This window comes from Apus apus, chromosome 9, assembly GCF_020740795.1.
Source record: "Apus apus isolate bApuApu2 chromosome 9, bApuApu2.pri.cur, whole genome shotgun sequence".
NCBI lineage: Eukaryota > Metazoa > Chordata > Aves > Apodiformes > Apodidae > Apus > Apus apus.
Genome location: NC_067290.1, coordinates 15225787 through 15239611, shown reverse-complemented (window position 1 = coordinate 15239611; position 13825 = coordinate 15225787). Strand labels below are relative to the sequence as shown.

Sequence of the window (13825 nt, the reverse complement as noted above, 5' to 3'; positions counted from 1 at the left end):
AGACATGGAAGAGCCAGAAGTCTGGCACTACTACCACTGGCAGAGATTCCAGGGAATTTCCTAGCATGCATCAAACCTGGCTCTCAGAAACCACCACTGCTGGGTGACCTTGAGCAGGACACAGCACTCAGGAAAGCAGGGTGCATTCCTCAAGTGCCTGGTATTGCCTGCACCCCAGCTAACAACTCAGGCAGAAGTTACCATCTGGCAAGAAGCTCCAGCTTTAATTCAGGTGGTGGTTTCAAGACAGATCTGTCCACTCAAGCAGGTCACCAGCAAGAAAGAGAGAGGCTTCCCACACCCCACACCTTGCCCTGTCTTCTCCTCATGAGACATCCAGAGCAGCTCACACACCATGCACCCGAGCCAAGCAGCTTTCTGGGGGTTCCCCTGCCTGGCCACAGGACTTGGACCAGTTCCTGTGGACAGCGTTGCACCAGAGCAGCTCAGATGCTCATGAAAAATGCAACAATAAAGAAGAGCAGTAACATCAAATATATCCATCCATCTTTCCCACTGGCAAGCTAAAATTTTACCCCAGAAAAGCTGAACCACAGACAGTTTAAGCCAACAGGCAAATGCAGGGAGATATATGGAGAGGAAAATGCATTAGAATAGGAAGTGCACCTACCTAACGCAGTCAGGCAGGTCGACGTGTTCAATTTTCTGTCCAGCAGCACCTTAGGAGTTGGCTCAAACCTATCTAACTTCACAGAACCAGCCCTAAAAGCACAGGTTCTTTGGACTGATCTTTTATTTTTCACAGGTTACACATGGTCACAGCTGTCTGCAAATAGGGTTGAAGGTACAGAGCTCTCCAGACTGCACAAACATCCTAAGAACAAACATTTTCAGCATACCAAGACCTCAGATATGCTAGGTCAATCCAACTGTGTTTATTTGTATTTCGCCCAAATCACTGCGAAGTCCTCAGAGCTCAAGGAGCGACAGCCTCCCACTGATTCAGCAAGAGACCAGAAGTAATTGGTAGACTGTCTGCAAGCACCACAAAGAATGCCAGAGGCAGTTATTTACATGACCCCTGTTTGCCCAAGGAGAACTCAGAGTTTGCATTTTCCTTATTCAAATTAATCATTACTAGAATTAAATCCTCCACGTTATTCCTCAGCTAACAGCAGGAGAGGGACACACCATCCAAAATCATCCTCTCCACAAAACTTCCCAGATAGCTGTCATTACTGAAATGAGACAGACAGCTCACCTCCTGTCAGCTGGAGTTCCTCCCCAGGCTGGCACAGCACCCTGCTACCTCTCCAGGACAATCTCTCTTAGTATCGCCCCAATTAAGATGGAAGAGACAAGGAAACACCATTCCTGGTGCATCTCACACCTGTGCCACGCACACTAAAGCAGGAGAATTCCCACAGGACCCTGTTGCTGCAACCACAGAGTCCTCTTCTACATCAGACTGGAGTGGGGCTGCCGTTTTCCAGAGCAGAGCACCTCTCAGGCCTGTCAGCTGGCACGCTGGTGGCAGCTGGGATGCAGGGCTCACTCCCACCTCACCCCCTCACTGCCAGAGCACGGCTCTGCCATGGGACACACCAGAATTCCTCCAGACCAGCTGCCTGTGGGAGACAATTTAGGAAGTTTTCAACCAATTCTAAGCACACACTTTACTGCTGAAGCTGGCAAAAGGTCTCAGTCTACCCGTCACATGTCCTCCTGCATTTCTGGTAGGAGCTGAGCCCAGCACACTGGGCAGGGAGAGAGGAGGAAGAGGTGGGTAAGCAGTGCTCGAGCTAGCTACGAGTACCAGCCATTTCTAACAGCAGAGAAGTGCTCGGGGTTAACAAATCCTACTCAAAACCTACTGGCACAGCGAGTTGCAGAACGCCTTTACTGCTATCAGCCCCACAGCTGTTGCTAGTTCTCCAGACCCAGTATCAACAATTAAGCAGAATTGACTACCAGTTTACACAACACTGAAAGAACTGGCCATTTCTAAGCTAACATGTGCCTTCAACAACATCGAGTTATTTAAGAACTCCTGCCAGCTCCCAAAGAAGTGAGTGTGAACTCCTGCAGCAAGAAGACGGTGTGACCTGGAATCAGCCAGGCTTTGCTGATTACTCCTCTGAGTAAACAGTGGTGTTCTCAGCACTTCAGCTTGCTCTCAAGCTTCTCCCGTAGCATACTACCCTATATTTAGGATAGAAGAGTGCAATGACAAGCATCAGGAGGAATGAATAAGGGCTTTAGGATGCTCGGAATAGCCGCAGAGACTGTGAAGAGACCTGTGCTGAACTAGGAGCTCTGGAAGTGAGGAATCTGGAAAGCTAACAATGGGAAGAGACAGCATTCCATAGAGAAAGTTAAATAACTATTTTTGTTAAGGAAAGCATTCCCAAGGGAAGAGCGCCAGCAGTGCGTCCTGTGACAGCAGTGGGAAGAAGCCCCTGCCTGGGGGGCCTGAGAGAAGATAAATTAATACTTTTTCTTTTCATACAAAAAGAGGGCTTTAGTCTCATTTTGGACAGGTGAGCAATGTTCAGTGCTATTATCCCAAGCTCAGGAGCCCAAAGCTCCAGAACCAAGGGAGACACACCACCCCAGGGAGCGACTGTGCCCTGCCCGAGCGCTCCTGTCCGCCTCCCGTGAGCAGCACAGACCAGGCTAAGCTCTAAAAAGCCACACAGGGGTTTACACCCTGCAAACCGGTGGCAAAACATGCTATATTCACACCCGCTGACTGGATGGGCACGGAGACTTGGGCAAGCAGCTCTGCAGCCTGTTGCTTCTGAGGAGCCAGGGAGGCCACGGGGAATATTCTGCATTCGTGCTTTTTTGTGCAACAGAACTTACTTGTTTAGATTTAGTCACCCACACCACTGACTTGGTGAAGACAAGCGATTAACTGTGGGTCAGTAGTGCCTGGAACAGCCTCTGCCCTTAGTCATTCCTGCAAGGGGTTTGGTGGGGTCGTTGGAGCCCCCGGGGCCCCACCGAGCCCCCGGCGAGATGGGTCTGTCCTGAAGGGGGGTGAGGGCCGAGAGGCTGCCCCAACAGCCCCGCCCGCGAGCGCCAGGGCAGCGCGCCCAGGGACCCCCCCTCCCCCGGACACCTGCAAACCCCCCGGACGGCGCCGGTGAGCGGGGAGAGCTGCCGTGTCCCCGCACCCCCTGCACGGCCCAGCCCGGCCCCGGAACACCCCACGGCACATCCCGGGACCGCCCGTCGCCATCTCCAGCCACCGGGTCGCTCCCACCGCCTCCAAGGCGGCTGCACTGAAGCCCCCGCGCCCGGTACAGCCCGACCGGGCCGCGGCGCTCGGAGCCCCGGGCCCGCTCCGCCTCCCGCCCGCCGGCAGCGCCGGCCCCGCCAGGCAGCCCTGGGCAAGGTGCCCACCGGAGCCCGGCTGGCGCCCGGGCACGGGGCGGCGGGAAAACCCGGCGGAGGGTGGGACCGGCGGCCGGAGGGGACCGGACCCTCCGCCAGCTCGGGCCGCCGCCCGTGCCCGGCCCCAGCAAGGCCGCGGGGGCCCGCCCGGACTGAGGCGGCGACAGGCGGCCCCGCCGGGCCGAGTGGCCCCACTGCCCGTGCACCGGGAGGCCCGGGGCCCGCCGCCGCCTCCGCTCAGCCCAGGCCGCGCCGCCGCTCCCGGCGCAGCCCGCCCGGCAGGCCAAGGGCAGGGCGGCCCGGCAGGTGCCGCCCATCCCCGCGCCGCCGACCGCCGGACGCAGCCCGGTCCCGCCCGTCCCCGCCGCCGCTCACCGTGCCACGGCCGGGCCCGGAGGCCGCTCCCCCGGCTCTGCCGCCAGCGGCCCCGACGCACCGAGCGGGCGGCGCGGCGCGAGCGCGACCCCGCGCGGGCACGTACCTGGGGGCGGGGCGCAGGGCGCCTAGCAACGGCCGGCACGAGCGCGCCGCGGCCAATCACCGCCCGGCACCCGCTCCCGCCCCGCCCCGCTCCGCCCCGCCCCACCTGGCCGCGCGCGGCCCCGCCTCCCCCCTCCGCGCGCCCCGCCGCCGTCCCGCCCTGCTCGCCCCGGCCCCGCCCCACCACACCCTCGCGAAGGACACGCCTCTCGTCGTGGCCCCGCCCCCGGACCCGCCCCCTGTCGCCCCCAGCGCAGCGTGACCCGGGCCGTCCCTGGCCTTGGGCCACCGGGCTAATATTTGCCCTGGGCCGGCCCCGCGCTCCAGCAGCCCGGGGACGTGGGGCCGCCGCCATGCAGCCCGCGCTGGGGGTCCTGCTTGTCCTGGCCGCGGCCCTGGGCTCAGGTAGGGCCCTGGGCTGTTATGGGGCTGTCGAGGGGCTGACGTGGGGCTTCGGGTGTGGGGCCTGGGCAGGCCTGGGGCGGAGTGAGACAGCAGGAACGGGTGGGCTGTAGTGGGTGCTAGACACCCTGTAGGGCTGGGACCCCCCTGCTCCATGGGGCAGGTCCCGTTGCTCTATTGGGCAGGGGTCCTGCTGCTCCGTGGGGCAGAGATCCCACACTCCATGGGCCTGGGGTCCCACTACTCCATGGGACATGGATCCCCTGCTCCGTGGGGCAGGGGTCTCAATGATCTATGGGGCAGGGATCCACTGCTCCATGAGGCCCAGGTGTCCCTGCTGTGCCCCCAGGGGCACGCTGAGCTCCCACCACACTCCCCAGGCCACCGCTCGCCCCTCAATGACTTCCAGCGCCTGCGAGCCACCGAGCTGCTGGCAGCGCCCGCGGAACCGTCGCTGCCGGAGCAGGGCTCTGCCGAGCAGTGTGCCCAGCGCTGCGCTGCCAGCCTGGCTTGCCGGTGAGCGGGACACGGCAGGAGCGCAGGGGCAATGACACTGGGGTCACTCTCTGTGCTCAGATGCTGGGTGCCCATGTGCGTGCCCCTGGGTCCCACACGGTGCCGTTCCAGGCTCCCCCTGTGCTTCCCAGGGCTTTCCACCACGACCGGCAGAGCCAGCTGTGCCAGCTGCTACCCTGGACCCAGCACACTCCCCGTGTCCAGCTGCAGAAAAACATCCACTATGACCTGTACCAGAAGAAAGGTGGGCTGGTGCTGTGGGTGGGCATGGGGACACCAGAGACTGGGGACATGCCACCCAATGCAGGGCTCCCTGCTGCCCTGGCTCTGACACAGTTCTCGTTTCTGCCCAGACTACCTGCGGGACTGCATCGTGGCTGATGGCAGCAGCTACCGCGGCACCCGGGCTGTGACAGAGAAGGGTCTGCGCTGCCAGCACTGGCAAGCCACCACACCCCATGACCACAGGTGCCCTTGTGCCCCCTGCTGCCCTGTGGCACCCACCAGTGGCCCTGGGCAGTGTGGGGCAATGGGGAAGTGGGCTGGGGACAGCACAGGGGGACAGTGTGGGGGCAATAGCAGTGACCAGGAGTGGCACAGTGTTGTGGCTGTGCCTGCCCAGGGGTGAGGGGCTCCCCGCAGGCCTTCTACCCCCTGTCCTGTCAGCAGGTTCCTGCCATCCCCCCGCAATGGACTGGAGGAGAATTACTGCCGAAACCCCGACCGGGACAAGCGGGGCCCGTGGTGTTACACCATGGACCCCAACGTCCGGCACCAGAGCTGTGGCATCAAGAAGTGTGAGGATGGTGAGTGTGGCAGCCTGGGGGTGCCCTGTGCCGTGTGGCCCCCCCATGCTGAGCTGCCCTGGCTGTCGGCAGCTGTCTGCATGACCTGCAATGGGGAGGATTACCGTGGCACAGTGGACCACACAGAGTCAGGGACTGAGTGCCAGCGCTGGGACCTGCAGCACCCACACAAGCACCCCTACCACCCTGACAAGTACCAGCCCCCAGTCCCAGACAGCACGTGGCCCCTCCGGCCATGCCAGATGCCAGGGCAGTGGTGCCACCCTCAGCCACCACTCCCTGTCTCCGGCTCAGGTACCCCGACAAGGGTCTGGATGACAACTACTGCCGCAACCCCGACAGCTCGGAGCGGCCCTGGTGCTACACCACCGACCCTGGCCGGGAGCGCGAATTCTGCCGCATCCGCCTCTGCAGTAAGTCCTTGCTGGTGTCACTACGTGGCTGGGACTGCATGTCCCGGGTGCCACCCTGACCCTGCTGCTCTGCCCTGCAAGCAGAGAAACGCCCACGGACCCCCAATGTCACCACCAACTGCTTCAGGGGTAAGGGTGAAGGTTACCGGGGCCGGGTGAACATCACCGTGTCAGGGATCCCCTGCCAGCGCTGGGATGCCCAGAACCCCCATCAGCACCACTTTGTGCCCGAGAAGTACCCGTGCAAGTAAGGGGGTGTGGGAGGATGTGCTGGGCAGCCCCCATGGGTGCGGGCTGTGGAGGAGTCACCCATGTGGCCCCTCTGCCAGGGACCTGCAGGAGAACTACTGCCGCAACCCTGACGGCTCAGAGGCACCATGGTGCTTCACCTCCCGCCCGAACATCCGCATCGCCTTCTGCTTCCATATCCGCCGCTGTCCTGAGGAGCTGGGCGCCCAAGGTGAGCTGCCCCCAAGCACCCACCCCCATGGTGCTTGCTGGGGGTGCCAGCCCTCTCTGCCTGTCCCCAGAGTGCTACCACGGCCACGGCCAGCACTACCATGGCCACGTCAGCAAGACACGCAAAGGCATCACCTGCCAGCCCTGGGCTGCCCAGGAGCCCCATGTGCCCCAGTGAGTGTGTGAGGGGTCAGGGATGGGGATGGCAGTGGAGATGGGGTTGAAGGTATGGATGGAAAAGGGGATGGAAATGGATGGGAATGGAGCTGGAGATGGGGATGAGGATACGGATGGAGATGGGGATGGAAATAGAGGTGAGGATATGGATTGAGATGGGGATGAGCATATGGATGAGGATGAAAATGGAGATGGGGATGGTGACTTCTTCCTGGCAGGATCTCACCTGTCACCCACCCTGAGGCACACCTGGAGGAGAACTACTGCCGCAACCCCGATAATGACAGCCATGGCCCCTGGTGCTACACCATGGACCCTCGGACCCCTTTTGACTACTGTGCCATCAAGCCCTGCTGTGAGACCCTACCCACACCGCTGCAGAGCCAGGGGGGTCCCCAGCCACCCTCAGAGGCAATTTTGGTCCCCCATGGTAGCTGAATCCTGCCCTGGTGCCACCCTCTTCTTTCTCTCCGCAGCTGGCAGCACAGTGCCCTCCATTCTGGAGAACATAGGTTGGTACCAGGTGGGTGTCACAGGGTGGGTGCCAGTGACATGTCCCCAGCTGATGCCCACCCTTCTCACAGACGGGGTGGCCTTCGAGCAGTGTGGCCAGCGGGATGAAAGGCTGCAGCGCAAGGGGCGCATTGTTGGTGGCCAGCCTGGCAACTCCCCCTGGACTGTCAGCATCCGCAACCGGTGAGCGGGTGCCGCACTGGCACCGCTGTGTGGCTGGTGTCCCCCCCACCCCCTGCTGGGAGCTCACCCCCTGTCCCTGCAGGGCCGGCGTGCACTTCTGTGGGGGGTCCCTGGTGAAGGAGCAGTGGGTGATCAGCACGCGCCAGTGCTTCTCCTCCTGGTAGGACCCCCAAGGGTTGGGGTGTCGGGTTCTGGAAGCCCCCCCATATCCTCACATCCCCATCCCACAGTGATGCCGACCTGGCAGGCTACGAGGTGCAGCTGGGGACACTCTTCAAGGACCCTGGCCCTGGGGACCCCGACCAGCAGACCATCCCCATTGCACGGATTGTCTGCGGCCCCTCCGAGTCCCAGCTGGTGATGCTGAAGCTGGCAAGGTGAGAGGTCCTGCTCTGGCCCCTGCCATGCCCCGCTGCCCCCCCGGGCTGGCACCACATCCTGGTGCCCCGCTCACTGCAGGCCGGCGACTCTGAATGGGCGAGTGGCTCTGATCTGCCTCCCACCTGAGCGCTACGTCGTGCCCGCTGGCACCACCTGCGAGATTGCTGGCTGGGGAGAAACCAGAGGTACCAGCTGTGGGCAGCCCCTGCCCAGCACAGCCCCTGCCATTCCCCTGCCATGGCTTCCCTCTGCCTACAGCATCCCGCTGCTTGAAATATCCCCATGTCCCTGGCATCTCCTTGCTCATAGGATCATGGCATCCCCCTTCCATGGCATTTTTTTGCCCAGGACATCCTCCTGCCCATGCCACTGTCCAGCATCAGCATCCCCTGCCTACAGCATCCCGCTGCTTGAAATATCCCCATGTCCCTGGCATCTCCTTGCTCATAGGATCATGGCATCCCCCTTCCATGGCATTTTTTTGCCCAGGACATCCTCCTGCCCATGCCACTGTCCAGCATCAGCATCCCCTGCCTGCAGCATCCCCCTGCCCACAGTATCCTCATATCTACAGCATCCCTCTGCCCATGCCATTCCCCAACAACAGCATCCCCGTGCCCATGATCTCCTCTGCCTGAAGTACCCCCTGTGAGGGCACTCCCACTTCGCATACAGTGTGCCCCCACCCAGGGCACGCCCCCACTCATGGCACACCTCTGCCACAACATCCTCCATCCATGCATCCCCCTGCCCCTGTGCCACGTGCCCATGCACTGGCTGCCCTGCCTGCTCGTTGCCTGCAGGCACAGGGGACAGCAGCGTGCTGAACGTGGCATGGCTGCCTGTGTTGGCCCACGGTGAGTGCCACGCAGCGCTGCGTGGGCGCCTGAAGGAGAGCGAGCTGTGCACGGCCCCGCTGCGCGCTGGCGTGGGGGCCTGCGAGGTGAGCTGGGAGGGGGCCTGCACCCCAGGGAGCCCCCGGGCACTGGCACCAGGGTGATGCCGCTGCTCTCCGGAATCCACAGGGAGATTATGGGGGGCCACTGGCCTGCCTCACTGCCAACTGCTGGGTGCTGGAGGGGGTGATCACCCCCTCCCGTGTCTGTGCCCGCACCGACCAGCCTGCCCTCTTCATCCGTGTCTCCCTCTACGTCGACTGGATCCACAAGGTGATGAAGATGGGCTGAGCTGGCTCAGCCCCAGTCTGGCACAGCTGCTGCTGTGCAATAAAGGCCCTGCCATGGCAGAGGATGTTGGCACTGCCTGGGATCTCACATGTTTATTTAACAGCAAACCTCAACTCACATCCTGTCCTGCCCTGGCTGTGCTCACTTCATCCCCTGGTCCTGGTGTAGTCTCTGGGGCCAGTGGTCACCCTAGGCCTGCACAACCACAAGGCCACCACAGGTTCTAGGGGCTGTGCTGGCCCATCCCACCCTGCTGGGGCTGCCCCAGGTGCTGGAGGAGCCAGCGAGCACAGTTCCTGAAGACATCAGCCTCTATCTCCACACCGGCCAGTGCATGGCCACCCTCTGGGTACCACAGCAGCCTGCGGGGTGGGACAGGATGCTCAGCCAGCACCTCAGGCATCCCTGCCTGCTCCCACACCCCTGCACCCCACTCACCGTACTGGCACCCCCTTGGCCCGCAGCACCCGGTACAGCTCCAGTGCTTGTGTGGGGCTGACACGCCGGTCCCTGGCGCCCACACACAGCAGCACCGGCGTCCGCACCTGCAGCACAGCTCGTGGTGGGTGCTTGGAGCCCAGCACGCAGCATCCCATGGGCACCCTGCCCCTGCCTTACCTGGGCTGCCTGGGCAATGGGCGAGCGCAGCAGCATGATGGCCAGCTCCTCAGCATGGGGCACCCGCTCGAAGGAGTAGGGCAGCCCCAGGGAGGTGTAGCGCCTGTGGCACAGCGGTGTTGGTGGGTGCCGTGGGGATGCAGCACAGCATGGCACGGCATGGGTAGGGGTGGCACTCACCAGTCGGGGATGTCAGAGGTGCCCAGCAATGCAGGCAGGTTGGAGACGGGGCTGCGCAGGGCACAGGCTTTGTACCGCTCTGGCTCACGGATGAGGAGGTGGAGAGCGATGAAGGCTCCGTGGGAACCAGCCAGCAGGGCCAGGCGGTGTGGATCCAGGGCTTCACTGCACAGGGCCTGCTTCACTGCCAGCTGCACCCATGGGGCACCCACCCATTAGCACCCACTGTCATCACCAACCATCAGCACCCACCAGCCCCCCAACCCTCACCTGGGTGTCCGCCACATCCTGTTCACCCATGCAGGAGATCAGGGAGCTGATGCTGGCCTGGCCAAAGCCCACAGAACCACGGTAGTTCACTGGGGACACAGAGGCCATAGGTACCACATCCCCAGCAGTGCACAGATGCCACATGTCCCTGGGTCCCCCAGCACTCACCCAGGAGCACAGCAAAGCCCATCTGGCACAACGCAGCCATGCCTGGGCGCCAGCGGGCATCAAAGACGGCATGGGGGCCACCTGGGGCCAGTTAGGACGTCACCCAGAGTGCCACCACTGCCACCACGGTGACCCCTCTGTCCCCTCACTCACCGTGGGGACACACAACCAGGGGGTGTGGCACAGTGCCATCCGGTGGGCTCATCAGCAGGGCCTCAAAGGCCTGGGCGCCTGCGCCAGGGAAAGGGTCCTGTCAGCACCCACCACCTGGCACTCACTCCCCACCCACCCCCGCACCCGAGGGTCCACGGCTCCCGGCACCCAGGTGCGGCAGGGACCCCCAGGTGCTTACCACTGCAGGGCGGCTGAACCGTCAGAGTCTTCCAGGTGACACCGGGCACTGTTGGGGCGTCCTCCACCGGTACCCAGCTGAGCGGCAGCTCTTGGCCTGCTGGCGGCAGCACAGCCACCACCTGGGGACAGGCAGCAGGTGGCACCCCCGCCCCAGGGCAGCGGGTCCTACCGAGGTGGAATCGACCCCATTGTGCCACGGTCCCAGTGCTCTGTAGAGCCACTCTGTGCCACGACACACTGTGCCATGCCAGTGCCACCCTGTGCAGTGCCATCCAGTGCCACCCTGTGTCATGCCATGCTGTGCTGTGCCAGCCCGTGTCGTGTCGTGCCTGGTCACACTGCCCTGCGCCATGCTGTGCTGTCCTTGGCTGTGCCATGCTGTACCCGGCCCTGGCATGCTGTGCCAGGTTCTGCTGTTGCTTGCCATAATGTGCCATGCAATAACAATGGTGGATCTGGCTGTGCCACACCAGGCTGTGCAATACTGTGCCAGGTTGTGCTGTTCCTGCTTATGCCGTGCTGTGCCATGCCGTACCGTGCCACGCCACGTGGTGCCAGGGCTCTGCTCACCAGGCTGGGGGGACAGTGTGGGGCTGAGCAGGTGGCCACCAGCAGGTCCCACTGAAGAGTGAGCAGCTCCCAGCACCCTTTGGATGACCCTGGGAAGAGAGACAGGCTAGTAGTGATTGTGGATGCTCACTGGAGCACCGCAGGCAGCCTGGTAGCACATACTGGCCGTCAGGTTGGTGATAGTGGCTGTCTCCGTGTCCACAAGCAGCAGGTCCTGTAAGGGGTCAGAGCACAGGCAGCCATGTCACTGTAGAGGGCAGGGGCCATGTCCCTGTCCCTGCCCATCCCCAGGTCTCACCGTGCGGCTCTTCTGCGGGGTGCCCAGTATGGCTCGTCGGCTGTCAGCTGCCCAGCACCGAGGTGGCAGGGCATCCCCGTAGAGACCAGTGAAGGCTGTGAGAGGAACAGAGCACCAGTGAGATGGGGTCATGGGCACCGGAGGCCACAAGAACCCAGCCTGGGGTCCCGGCCCTCCAGCAACGCCCAACTCTAGCCACCGTGCTGCCCTCACCCTCCGTGGGTTCTTGCACCACGTCGAGCACCGTCACAGTCTGCCTTGTCTGCCAGGTGAGCTGGGGAGAGCCAGCAGGTGAGGATGGAGAAACTGAGGCAGGAGGATGGAAGGCTGATCCCACCCCTGTGTGGCTGGGCACTGCTGGCAGCACAGCCATGCCTGGCACCTGCAGTGCACCTCACCATGCGCAGGCGCAGGCACTGCCGGTGGGGTCCCCCCAGGTCCCCCTCCAGGTAGAGCAGGTGATGGCCATCAGGGCTCAGCCGGGGAGAGAAGGCAACCCCATGCTCAGACGACAGCAGCTCTGTGGGGGGTGGGGGGGTCAGCACCCTGGGGACCCCAAGGACCCTGGGCACCTCCCACATCCATGGTACTCACCGCAGTGCCTACTGGCCAGGTCCAAGTGGAAAATCCCTGACCTGGGGAGGAGATGTGGGTTAGGCTGGAGCCCTGTGTCCATGCTGAACCCCACAGGTATGGGATGGACATCCCTGCATAGCACTGGGTGCCAGGGGACTCACCTCCTGTTGGTGCAGGCGTTCAGCCCCAGGCGGAAGGGCTCATGCCACCAGCCCACAAATACCACGCCGCGGTCTTCTGGCGACCACAGGGCCTGTGCAACAGCTGGGCTCATCCCACAGCCCTGGCATGGACCCCGGGGCTCCCCCCACTCCCTGTCCTGACCTGGCCAGAGGAGAGGTGCTCTGGGACACCCTCCAGCACTGAGATACTGCTGTCTTCCATGTCCAAGGCACAGAGGACAGCCACGCTGCGGGTGCTCAGTGCCTCACCCCAGTCCTCGTGGTACACGAACTGCTCACCCTGTGGCACAGCGCGCTAGCCCCATGGCTGGTGGCCCTAGGCATGGGCCTCCATGCATGGCACGCTCAGGGGGTGCCTGGCACACTTTTGGGGTGCATGGCACACTCCTGGGGCACATGGCACCCACCTCCTCATTGTCATCCTCCTCGGCGGGCCTGGCTGCTCCTGGCACATCCCAGGGGCTGGGGGGCCGTGGTTTGGGCCGGATCTTCTCAGCCACGTACAGCAGCCGCGTCTCAGAGTGGGACCAGGCCAGGCAGGCAAAGGGCCCTGGCACGGTAAGAGGATGGCAAAGCCCCACCTGGTGCAGGCACGCCCGGGCACGGGGCAGCCACCGGGGCCACCAGCTGTTCTGCAGCGGCCTGCGTGGCGGGCAGGGGGCGTGGGGATAGGGGCTTACTCTCTGTGTAGACCTCCCCATGCTGTCCCAGCGCCGTGAGATCCACGCTGTGGCTGCGCCCGCCGCTGCCCCACACCTGGGGGCCGAGGGTCAGCACCGACCAGCCACAGTTGCAGCACCCACCCACCCTCCGTGCGGGCGCTCCGGCTCCCCCGGTGAGCCCCGCAGTGTTACCTCCAACAGCTCGTGGCCCTGGCGCGGGCAGCGGCTGAGCACGGCGCGGTGCTGCCCCGAGGGCGAGTCCTGGCTGAGCAGCCTGCGGGCGGGAGCGGGGGCTGCGGCGGGCGGCACGCTGCTGGCACTGGCCGCGCCGCGGGCACCGGCCATGCCGTGGGCACCGCTCATGCCGCACCCTCCCGCAGCCCATCCGTGCCCTACTGGTGGTGAATCTCGGTGCTGAGCGCGGTCTGGCTGACGGCGAGGCCACCATCACCGGTTCGCTGCAGGCTGTAGTGGCGGCTGAAGCGCAGGAGCCGGCGGCGGGGCAGGTCGGGCCGGCTGCACTCTGCGGGAGGGGGCTGTCAGCGCCTGCCCCACGGGCTCCATGGGCTGCGAGCACCGGGGCAGCCGAGCCCTCGACTCACCGGTGTAGAGCAGGAAAGTCTGTAACCCCGTGGTGGCCCCCAGGGCAGCGCGGGTGACGACAGGGAATTGGCTCAGCTCCCGGTAGCAGGCGACTGGGCTGGCAGCCGCCTGGGCAGTGGGAGAGAGGCAGGCTGGTGAGGGTCAACTCACCTCTCTGCCTGTACCCACCCCCCAAAAACAGGGCCGTGCCCACCTGCACAGTCCCTGGGACCCCCTCACCCACCTCCATGCCCTGCTCGGTTGCTGAGGCCATGGGGCCTTGCTCCACCGTGCTGGGCCACCGGCGCTGGCTGCTCAGCCCGGGCAGGCTGCCAAACCACATGAGCAGCCCGTAAGAGGGGCCGGTGCCAGCCCTGCAGTCCCTCCAGTGCCACCCGCCACGCCTGCAGCCCACACCATGTCCCCAGCGGCACAAATGCCGACCTGTGAGGGAGGGGGACCCAGTGGCCCCAAACCCCTGGGGTGCT

At 63.6% G+C, this 13825-nt stretch overlaps 3 protein-coding genes across 6 annotated transcripts in view; 1 reads left to right on the top strand and 2 right to left on the bottom strand.

Moving 5' to 3' along the window:
- DAG1 (dystroglycan 1) overlaps positions 1 to 3820 on the bottom strand; it is a 49260-nt gene extending 45440 nt beyond the window's left edge. The window contains 1 exon segment of the mRNA XM_051627226.1: positions 3736 to 3820. The gene's annotated coding sequence lies outside the window, so the exon portion shown is untranslated.
- Positions 3821 to 4134: 314 nt separating this feature from the next.
- On the top strand, positions 4135 to 8954 carry MST1 (macrophage stimulating 1). Of its 3 annotated transcripts, none has more exons than XM_051627231.1 (18): positions 4135 to 4245; positions 4623 to 4758; positions 4890 to 5002; positions 5112 to 5226; positions 5428 to 5564; positions 5637 to 5757; positions 5859 to 5977; positions 6062 to 6224; positions 6307 to 6437; positions 6508 to 6610; positions 6832 to 6968; positions 7090 to 7125; positions 7198 to 7309; positions 7392 to 7469; positions 7540 to 7686; positions 7769 to 7875; positions 8494 to 8633; positions 8716 to 8954. In XM_051627231.1, exons 1-18 carry the CDS (start codon positions 4194 to 4196, stop codon positions 8875 to 8877), a joined length of 2109 nt encoding a protein of 702 aa, XP_051483191.1. In that variant the 5' UTR covers positions 4135 to 4193; the 3' UTR covers positions 8878 to 8954. The 3 variants fall into 3 exon arrangements, with proteins under 3 accessions (XP_051483191.1, XP_051483190.1, XP_051483192.1); XM_051627230.1 differs by having other exon boundaries at positions 6059 to 6224; XM_051627232.1 differs by lacking the exon at positions 7392 to 7469 and having other exon boundaries at positions 6059 to 6224.
- Positions 8941 to 13815, bottom strand: LOC127388126 (acylamino-acid-releasing enzyme-like). Of its 2 annotated transcripts, none has more exons than XM_051627227.1 (22): positions 13582 to 13815; positions 13358 to 13466; positions 13152 to 13278; positions 12948 to 13029; positions 12774 to 12849; positions 12501 to 12643; positions 12236 to 12373; positions 12073 to 12164; positions 11930 to 11970; positions 11734 to 11855; positions 11549 to 11609; positions 11336 to 11430; positions 11200 to 11251; positions 11038 to 11126; positions 10466 to 10586; positions 10267 to 10344; positions 10114 to 10194; positions 9946 to 10034; positions 9676 to 9866; positions 9496 to 9598; positions 9316 to 9422; positions 8941 to 9239 (listed from the first exon to the last, which is right to left on the bottom strand). In XM_051627227.1, exons 1-22 carry the CDS (start codon positions 13678 to 13680, stop codon positions 9101 to 9103), a joined length of 2235 nt encoding a protein of 744 aa, XP_051483187.1. In that variant the 5' UTR covers positions 13681 to 13815; the 3' UTR covers positions 8941 to 9100. The 2 variants fall into 2 exon arrangements, with proteins under 2 accessions (XP_051483187.1, XP_051483188.1); XM_051627228.1 differs by having other exon boundaries at positions 8941 to 9072.
- Positions 13816 to 13825: the final 10 nt, after the last annotated feature.